Here is a 10,713-nt window from a genome sequence, read left to right on the forward strand (position 1 = left end):
TAATCCTCTGTGTTTTTTGAGGTATCTTTAATATTGAGAGGGGAAAAATTATCATCACTAAAAACATCGGGATAAAGAGAAAAATGTGATTCTGGAACAATGCATTTGAAAATCTCATCATGGAAAAATCTTTGTTCATCAGATTCATCATAGACATCGGGCTCTAGATCATACCTTTGTGTACTGATATTTTTTGAAAGAGAAATAGTTTGTTGTTCTAACCTTGGCATCTGCATTTGTTGGTTTATAATGATATTATCTGACCTTGTATCAAAGTCATCTCCTGGTTCCAAGGTAGGCTTTCCTCCAGCATTCTCGCTTTTGTCTTCTTGCATTAGAGCATGCATGACTCCTAGGCTTTGGGGACTTTCTTCATCATGGCTGATTTGTATATTCAACTTGGAATCCTCATTCACATTAGAAGAAAATGAGACAAAGGTTGAACTAATTTCTGCTTGATCAAACATAGGAGGCAGGGAATACTCAGCATAATCTGAAGATTCTTCATCCATGAGTTCACTTTCAATATCATACTTTAGACAATTAAGATGAAATCGCATATTAAAATCCCTAACAGATTCATCTTGTTTCCGTAGATAATCAATTTCATCGTATACTTGGTCATAGTCATAACAATCAAATTCAAAAATGAAAGTCTTGACGAATTGGTCCCAGCTGTGAATTGATGCAACTGGGAGGGTTCTGCACCATTTTCTAGCTTCCGCCGTGAATGTAAGAGTAAAAATTCTGCATAAAACGCCTTCATCAATTCTCTGAATATCAGAACTTGAAACTTTTTGAATAAATTGAAGAGCATGATTAAAAGCAGAAGAATTATTCTTACCATTGAATTTTACCTGAGACAAGAGTCTTACCACTTCAGGTGGAGTGTTGGAAGAGGTAGGAACATGGATGCAACTCCAAATAGGAATTTTATGAGCAGCCATCCTGATTCAAATTTTACAATTGAAAATTATTCCAACAGACACTATGTTCAGGCCCTCCTTCTAGCGCCAAATATGTTGAAGCCCCGAAAATCGGGTCGACAACAAGGGGGATACCCACCCGGTCCGAACCTTGGTTGGCAGCTCCTTATCCATTTGGTATAGCGGGTCCGACTGGGGATAATGGGACCAGTTTCCCAATCTAAGGGGTGTGTGTGTGTGTAGAGTTGGATGATGCTAATCTAGGAGTACTTAAAGCTAATTTAATTCAAACTTCTAAACTAACTCTATGCTATTGTAATCTAATGAGAAACAACACATCTAATCTACGCTAACCCGGGTGTATTTCTTCTATTATGCGATCTAAAGAGATTTCGAACAATAACTGGTAATAAAGATCATTCAGCTATCATAAGAATAGAAATCAATTAAGATAAACCACTTTGCATAAAAAGTTAAGCAAAACAGTTGTGAACAGCATATCGCATAATAAGTTATTCATATATCAAACAAAAATAAATGACTCCACCGTACAGAAGTGCCAAATGGTAACCCACACATTCATGCATTAACATATAAACAACTGAAAATTGCATATCACTTTAAGAATATAAGCAGAAATGGTCAAGAGATAAAAGTACCATTTATGACTAATCCTACTCACAAGCTTCAAGCAAAAACAATTTATCTCTACTTGTTCTAACATCTACTAAGAGTACAAAAGTGCAACATCAGTAGCAGACATAAAAATGCAAATATTAATAAATCTCGATCCATCCATTCATCAAAACCTCCTCTGAGGGTGCAGAAGTGCATGTTCCGAGGACAAGTTTTTGACAAATTTCTAGACCCTTCTCCAAATGCAATGAGAAGGGTTAAAATACTACTTCCTAATTCTGATAATAGTATTTTACAAAATTTAGGATGCGGTTTTCAAATGACCGTCCTTTTTCTAATCTAATTAAAAAGAAAAAACAACATTCTAAAATAACGCTACTTCTGAATTTGGTCCTTAAAGTTGCAAGTGTTCAACATGGGTTTGAGGAGAGTCGGCTGACTGACTTCTGCGCTGAGCTGGGCTGTGTTAGACTCCGTCTCATGTCAGAGACTGATTCTTCTTCAAAACAGGGTTTTGAAGAAGAAATCATTAATGTTGTTTTTCAGATTATGTAATTTATCTCCAGCTCTTCAAAAGGGAGCAGCTTCCTCAGCTCCTATCTCTGCAAAAGCACAAACACAATTCAAATCATCATCTCTTGTTACGATGGTCAGTTTTCTTCGAAGGATTATAGAGTCTTGCCATGAAGCAGCTTGGAGTAATTCAATCATTCTGAAAGATGCTATGAGTAATGGTGGCAGAAATAAGATGGCAGTGGAGGCATTGCAAGTCCTTACGCATGTTATACATGAAAATGGAGGGAATATGTCTCCTTCAGATGTTACATTTACTTTGGATTTTCTTCTCTGCTTACGGACCCTTTAGAATTGTCGCAGAATGAGGGAGAAATTTGGGTTGGGGGTAAATGTCTTGCAGTGAAATATTTAAATGATGCTTCAGGTGATTTTTCAAAGTTTGTCAATTTGAATGGAAATTGCGCATATCGCTGCATCCTTTCAGATTATGTAGGTAAAGATACAATGTACTTTAAAACTGGTGACTTTGCAAGAAAGCTTAACGATGGTAATTTTGTATTTGTTGGAAGAAAAGACCGTGTGGTGAAAATTAATGGGCAACGGGTTGTAATTGAAGAGATAGAATACATTTTGAGGAAACACCCTGATGTAGCAGATGCTGCAGTTTCTTTTCGTGTTGGTAAACAGGACAGCATCCATATCATAGCTTACATTGTCATGAAAGGAACTGATCAATCTTTTATGTATGGTTCTAATAGGAAAGAGAAGTCCGATGGCCACTTGAATGCAGACAATGGAAACGGCTTGCATGCTTCATTGAGGAGCTGGTTAGAGGAAAGGTTACCTGTTGTAATGATCCCTTACAGGTTTCATTTTATTGCAGCATTGCCTGAGGTCGAACCTTCTGTTTTGGAAACAGAAAGAGATTCTGATGCTATCCATTTAAATGATACAGCTATCCGTATTATAAGAGAGGTTTTCAGAAGAGTTCTTATGGTTGACAAGGTTTTGAGTCATGATGATTTCTTTTTACTTGGCGGGACTTCAATATCTGTTGCACATGCCGCCTATACATTAGGAATTGATATGCGTCTTATTTATAAACATCCGAGTCCTCAGAAACTTCATAGTCCTTTGCTTCAAGTTCCAGGATTGCTGGATAGAATTAAAGGGCTTGATGCCTCTCTAAAAGTATCATCAGAACTAAGCAACAGTGGAAAAAGAAGAGATATTAAGGGGGTGCCGAGTTTACATGATCATAATGTAATCATTCCTGAAACCCAAAGCGCTACAGATGGCAGTTACGAGGAAGTTCCTTTAGTTTTAGATTTCAATGTGGAAGGATCAAAAATTGTACCTGAGGAGAAGAGTTCTATCATGAAGTCTTTGTTCCACACCAAAACGAAAAAACACAATCTGAGTCTTCATAGTTATGCTCCCAGACCTCAAAAAATGCAGCGGTTTCTAGAAGCGCAATCCAAAAATGATGAAATTGGTCTGAAGCTCTGGGAGTCTGGTCTTAGTTTACCAGACGCAGTGGCATTTTCTCGATGTAACAAAATTGCATCTAAAGAAGAATTTGACATTCATTCAGTTCTTCAGAAATCCTGTACAATCTTCAGTAATAAAGATTCTGGGAAGATGAACAAGCTATGGAAAGCCTTGTTGCATTCCTGTGTTGATGCGTCACCTTTATTTGTGAAGTGGCATGATAAATATTACATATTTATTGGCTCCCATGCACACAATTTTTTGTGCATTGATGCATACAGTGGTTATGTGCGATGGGAGGCTCAGTTGGGAGGCCGAGTTGAAAGAACTGCTGCTGTCACAGAGGATTTCACTCGGGTGGTTGTTGGATATTACAATGGATTAATATATTTCCTTGAGTTTCTTAGTGGCAATATCCTGTGGAGCTTTCAGACAAGTGGTGAGGTAAAGTCACAGCCAATTGTGGATAAATTAAGGGGGTTGATCTGGTGTGGTTCACATGATCATAATATATATGCACTAGATCCGAAATCCCAAAGTTGTGTTTTTAAGCTTGCATGTGGAGGTAGCATCTTTGGAGCTCCGGCTTATGACATGGTATGGAACAGAAAGTTAATGATCTGCAACCGCAGGTGGAGTTGAATCGTTCAACAAGCAATTAAAGAATGCTGGTCTTGAAGATGTGATAACTTATGGAGCCGAACCTATTATACTTCTCTGCGGGCCATCAGGAAATGGAAAGACAATGACAGTCAATGCCGTTGCTCATCATCTACTTCACGTGAAACGTGTTCTTGGTCCTCATCACGCAACCGTAAACAAAAACTTAGGAACGAATTTCCTATTTCAAGACCACCTAAATCAAAAAGATATGCGCTCCAGTTTAGCCTCATAATTAGCCAAATCATCAACAGAATGTTAGTTTAAAATTTGTTTTATTAAAATAGCCAATGCATTTCCAGAAATTCGGAAGCAGTTGTAATTTCCAGCATTTGCAAAATGGCAGAGAACGAGGAGCGATTGCCTATGTTTGTCTTCAGCGGGGATTGACACCTGTAAATGCTACTTCATCAGTGATCAAGTAGAAAGAGCGCTATTCTCTCTGCAGGAAGCGCTGTTTGTTTTGTTTTAGTTTATTTTGTTAATAAGGATAAAAACAAATTCTTGGTCTTAGGATCGACTTGTTAGTCAAATTCTTTCCAATTTTTGTGTAGTTAGTTAAAACAGCGCCCCTGTTTTGGGCAGCATTGTATTTATTCATTTGTAATGAAAAGAAGAGGGGGAGTGAAGAGAGTAGAGTTTTTTTTTTTCTGAGCGCTGGGAGCTGCTGGAGAAGCAGAGAGCTTTGTATTGTACAGTTTTCTGCAGAGAATTTAATGGAATTTCAAAGCTCTGTTTGCTGAGATTCATGTGGTATGTTGATTTAGCATAAGTTTTTCCCTTTGTCTCATATGTAATCAGTTATATTCCATTTCATTTCATGACCCTTTCAAGCTGAACAAATGAAGTGATTAGGTAGGAATTCATAGTATTATATGCTCCTCCTATAAGTTTGTTCGCATTCGATGTTTTCTACTGTTTAAGGAGGATTCAGAGTTATTGTCTGCCCTCCTTAACTCCTCACCAGTCTTGCCATCCCGTTTGAAACCAGATTTGGTGTTAAATTGCATGCCTACCTTGCCTCAGTTGATACCTGTGTAGTCATTATATTTCTCTGTTTGAAGCTGTGATTTTCCCCATGCAGCCCAGAAAAGCCCCGTCATTCCATCAAAAAACCAAAAATCATTAAATCAAACCCCCTATCAATTTACTAGCCTAATATCTTTGATTCTAATTGGTCAGCCTAATTATATTATAAGATCTATCAAATCTGACCAGAGAGAGCCTTCTCATACCTCGTAGGGCTAGCTACGAGGTGAAATGGTTTGATGTAGCCTTGAAGGTTTACCTTTTCAGCCTGAGGTGAAATCTCAAGCGCTAACATATTGGCGACCATACTGGGGAGAACAAACTTGTTTGTGGGTTGATGTGTTTGTTTCATAAGTCTTAGACGGAGCCTGAAGTTACGCCAGAAGCCTTCGAAAACGCTCTTGTTTTACATCAGCGCAAGTAGATAAATGCTGCTTCAGTCAATCTCCGTGAGCTTGTGAATACGACCACTTCGATTGTATTTTACCCCAGTACATGTATCAAATTCAGATCTGATGCTGATGGTGGACAGCAGTCAGATACATATGCAGGCTGATTCATTCACCTGGCGACTCCAACTTGATCCAGACATTCCAGTGCCTGTTGATATGTTCATGCAATGGTAGGGTATGTGGCAGACCCTGCACTTTGTGAAGTTCTAGATGGAGTTAGAGAGATGTTAGCAGGTATTGACATTAATGAAGAATTTTTCAGTATTTTCCTTCAATGTGTGAAATCTCCGAAGCTTCATCTTGAAGGCAAAACTAGATTTTATGAGTTAGTTGTTGAAAGAGTTGAAAATGAGATTCAGTATCTCGATGAGCAGATCTACTCTTATGATTTCCAAGACCCTAAAAAGTTCTTGGAAATCCTTCTTCCTTCACAACAAGCAATAACAGACTTGCCTCTAGATGTGTACATTGACAATGTGCAGCTGGAAATATGTATTGAAGAGTTGGGGCAGCCAACAGAGGCCGGTGTCCGTGATCCTATTGCGGCATACATGGGCACATTTTTCAGTTTGATTGACAGATCAGGCTGTCTTCTCGGTGACCAGGATCAGTATGTGCATGAAGGGCTGCCAGCAACTGCATCTGTGACTTCGTGGCAGCATTCTCAAGCAGCTTCATTTCCAGGTTTAATTGAATGGCTAATTTGGCATTTTAGTATAACTTGATCTATTATATGTACAGCAGATTAGAGTAGGTTTTGTACATAAATAAGCAGCCACAAGGGCAGCATCTTGTTTCAGTTGGCTTTTAGTTTGTTTGAGTTCAGTTTCAGTGTGAAAATAAGTCTTCCGCTGTGTTGATTTGTTGATGATGACTCCATTGCCCAATGGTGGAGGCACGGTCTGCTCTCCCAAAGTTCTGCGGTTCTTGGCACCTCCAGGAAGCTGTAGCTGCCATCCCAAGTGGAGCCAATGTTAGACTCCGTCTCATGTCAGAGACTGATTCTTCTTCAAAACAGGGTTTTGAAGAAGAAATCATTAATGTTGTTTTTCAGATTATGTAATTTATCTCCAGCTCTTCAAAAGGGAGCAGCTTCCTCAGCTCCTATCTCTGCAAAAGCACAAACACAATTCAAATCATCATCTCTTGTTACGATGGTCAGTTTTCTTCGAAGGATTATAGAGTCTTGCCATGAAGCAGCTTGGAGTAATTCAATCATTCTGAAAGATGCTATGAGTAATGGTGGCAGAAATAAGATGGCAGTGGAGGCATTGCAAGTCCTTACGCATGTTATACATGAAAATGGAGGGAATATGTCTACTTCAGATGTTACATTTACTTTGGATTTTCTTCTCTGCTTACGGACCCTTTAGAATTGTCGCAGAATGAGGGAGAAATTTGGGTTGGGGGTAAATGTCTTGCAGTGAAATATTTAAATGATGCTTCAGGTGATTTTTCAAAGTTTGTCAATTGGAATGGAAATTGCGCATATCGCTGCATCCTTTCAGATTATGTAGGTAAAGATACAATGTACTTTAAAACTGGTGACTTTGCAAGAAGGCTTAACGATGGTAATTTTGTATTTGTTGGAAGAAAAGACCGTGTGGTGAAAATTAATGGGCAACGAGTTGCAATTGAAGAGATGGAATACATTTTGATGTAGTAGATGTTGCAGTTTCTTTTCATCTTGGTAAAGAGGACAACATCCATATCATAGCTTACATTGCCATAAAAGGAACTGATCAGTTTTTTATGTCTGGTTTTAATGAGAAAGAAAAGTTCCATGGCCACTTGAATGCAGACAATGGAAAGACTTGCATGCCTCATTGAGGAGCTGGTTAGAGGAAAGATTACCTGTTGTAATGATCCCTTACAGTTTTTTTTTTATTGTAGCATTGCCTGAGTATGCATCATTGCTTCAAGTCGAACCTTCTGTTTTGGAAACAGAAAGGGATTCTGATGGAATCCATTTAAATGATACAGCTATCCGTATTTTAAGAGAGGTTTTCAGAAGAGTTCTTATGGTTGACAAGGTTTTGAGTCATGATGATTTCTTTTTACTTGGCGGGACTTCAATATCTGTTGCACATGCCACCTATACATTAGGAATTGATATGCGTCTTATTTATAAACATCCGAGTCCTCAGAAACTTCATAGTCCTTTGCTTCAAGTTCCAGGATTGCTGGATAGAATTAAAGGGCTTGATGCCTCTCTAAAAGTATCATCAGAACTAAGCAACAGTGGAAAAAGAAGAGATATTAAGGGGGTGCCGAGTTTACATGATCATAATGTAATCATTCCTGAAACCCAAAGCGCTACAGATGGCAGTTACGAGGAAGTTCCTTTAGTTTTAGATTTCAATGTGGAAGGATCAAAAATTGTACCTGAGGAGAAGAGTTCTATCATGAAGTCTTTGTTCCACACCAAAACGAAAAAACACAATCTGAGTCTTCATAGTTATGCTCCCAGACCTCAAAAAATGCAGCGGTTTCTAGAAGCGCAATCCAAAAATGATGAAATTGGTCTGAAGCTCTGGGAGTCTGGTCTTAGTTTACCAGAAGCAGTGGCATTTTCTCGATGTAACAAAATTGCATCTAAAGAAGAATTTGACATTCATTCAGTTCTTCAGAAATCCTGTACAATCTTCAGTAATAAAGATTCTGGGAAGATGAACAAGCTATGGAAAGCCTTGTTGCATTCCTGTGTTGATGCGTCACCTTTATTTGTGAAGTGGCATGATAAATATTACATATTTATTGGCTCCCATGCACACAATTTTTTGTGCATTGATGCATACAGTGGTTATGTGCGATGGGAGGCTCAGTTGGGAGGCCGAGTTGAAAGCACTGCTGCTGTCACAGAGGATTTCACTCGGGTGGTTGTTGGATATTACAATGGATTAATATATTTCCTTGAGTTTCTTAGTGGCAATATCCTGTGGAGCTTTCAGACAAGTGGTGAGGTAAAGTCACAGCCAATTGTGGATAAATTAAGGGGGTTGATCTGGTGTGGTTCACATGATCATAATATATATGCACTAGATCCGAAATCCCAAAGTTGTGTTTTTAAGCTTGCATGTGGAGGTAGCATCTTTGGAGCTCCGGCTTATGACATGGTATGGAACAGAAAGTTAATGATCTGCAACCGCAGGTGGAGTTGAATCGTTCAACAAGCAATTAAAGAATGCTGGTCTTGAAGATGTGATAACTTATGGAGCCGAACCTATTATACTTCTCTGCGGGCCATCAGGAAATGGAAAGACAATGACAGTCAATGCCGTTGCTCATCATCTACTTCACGTGAAACGTGTTCTTGGTCCTCATCACGCAACCGTAAACAAAAACTTAGGAACGAATTTCCTATTTCAAGACCACCTAAATCAAAAAGATATGCGCTCCAGTTTAGCCTCATAATTAGCCAAATCATCAACAGAATGTTAGTTTAAAATTTGTTTTATTAAAATAGCCAATGCATTTCCAGAAATTCGGAAGCAGTTGTAATTTCCAGCATTTGCAAAATGGCAGAGAACGAGGAGCGATTGCCTATGTTTGTCTTCAGCGGGGATTGACACCTGTAAATGCTACTTCATCAGTGATCAAGTAGAAAGAGCGCTATTCTCTCTGCAGGAAGCGCTGTTTGTTTTGTTTTAGTTTATTTTGTTAATAAGGATAAAAACAAATTCTTGGTCTTAGGATCGACTTGTTAGTCAAATTCTTTCCAATTTTTGTGTAGTTAGTTAAAACAGCGCCCCTGTTTTGGGCAGCATTGTATTTATTCATTTGTAATGAAAAGAAGAGGGGGAGTGAAGAGAGTAGAGTTTTTTTTTTTCTGAGCGCTGGGAGCTGCAGGAGAAGCAGAGAGCTTTGTATTGTACAGTTTTCTGCAGAGAATTTAATGGAATTTCAAAGCTCTGTTTGCTGAGATTCATGTGGTATGTTGATTTAGCATAAGTTTTTCCCTTTGTCTCATATGTAATCAGTTATATTCCATTTCATTTCATGACCCTTTCAAGCTGAACAAATGAACTGATTAGGTAGGAATTCATAGTATTATATGCTCCTCCTATAAGTTTGTTCGCATTCGATGTTTTCTACTGTTTAAGGAGGATTCAGAGTTATTGTCTGCCCTCCTTAACTCCTCACCAGTCTTGCCATCCCGTTTGAAACCAGATTTGGTGTTAAATTGCATGCCTACCTTGCCTCAGTTGATACCTGTGTAGTCATTATATTTCTCTGTTTGAAGCTGTGATTTTCCCCATGCAGCCCAGAAAAGCCCCGTCATTCCATCAAAAAACCAAAAATCATTAAATCAAACCCCCTATCAATTTACTAGCCTAATATCTTTGATTCTAATTGGTCAGCCTAATTATATTATAAGATCTATCAAATCTGACCATAGAGAGCCTTCTCATACCTCGTAGGGCTAGCTACGAGGTGAAATGGTTTGATGTAGCCTTGAAGGTTTACCTTTTCAGCCTGAGGTGAAATCTCAAGCGCTAACAGGCTGCAAAAACAGCATCTACGAGAGCTGGCACTACTTTTTCGGTCGCGTTTGTGATGCATTTCAACGTCATCCATTGACTGTGTGGTTTGACCAAGTATGTCCAGTAACATTCCCAATTCAACCTGTTTAATGCTTGGATCGCTTTTCCCTTTGCCTGCACTTTCTGCTTCCATTCTGCTTCCAGTTGTAACTTATTTGGTAGGTACCCCGGGGTGGTCTCTGCAATTAAATTGGCCCTGTGTAAATTCTCATTTACACAGTCGATAAGAATGCTTGCCTGTGTAGCCGTTGTCTCCGCTGCTCGCTCCGCCTGCCTGATTTGATCGTCCCATTTATTAAAGAGCAATTCTTTATGATTTTCGTTTATCCTGGGTGCACCTGCTCTTTTCCCTTCATCTTCATCCTGCCAAGTTAAGTATTCCGTCACCCGTCTGTCACTCTGGTCATAGTCACTCCACAAGTCTACCACTTGATTGGTGATTTTATCGCTCAGCTTGCA

The 10,713-nt window shown here is 38.9% G+C and overlaps 1 protein-coding gene across 1 annotated transcript; it reads left to right on the top strand.

Moving 5' to 3' along the window:
* The first annotated feature begins 2,445 nt into the window (after nucleotides 1–2,445).
* Nucleotides 2,446–4,211, top strand: LOC149213164 (putative acyl-activating enzyme 19). The gene has a single exon (XM_089388935.1). It carries the CDS (start codon nucleotides 2,583–2,585, stop codon nucleotides 4,209–4,211), a length of 1,629 nt encoding a protein of 542 aa, XP_089245061.1. The 5' UTR covers nucleotides 2,446–2,582.
* Nucleotides 4,212–10,713: the final 6,502 nt, after the last annotated feature.

This window comes from Pinus tabuliformis, chromosome 1_1 (genome assembly GCF_031772625.1).
Source record: "Pinus tabuliformis cultivar Carrire ecotype Pingquan chromosome 1_1, CPIR1, whole genome shotgun sequence".
NCBI classification, from domain to species: Eukaryota; Viridiplantae; Streptophyta; class Pinopsida; order Pinales; family Pinaceae; genus Pinus; species Pinus tabuliformis.

What these genes read in the sequence shown, in the direction of transcription:
- LOC149213164 (XM_089388935.1), top strand. Translation starts at nt 2,583, where the DNA reads ATGTACTTTAAAACTGGTGACTTTGCAAGAAAGCTTAACGATGGTAAT.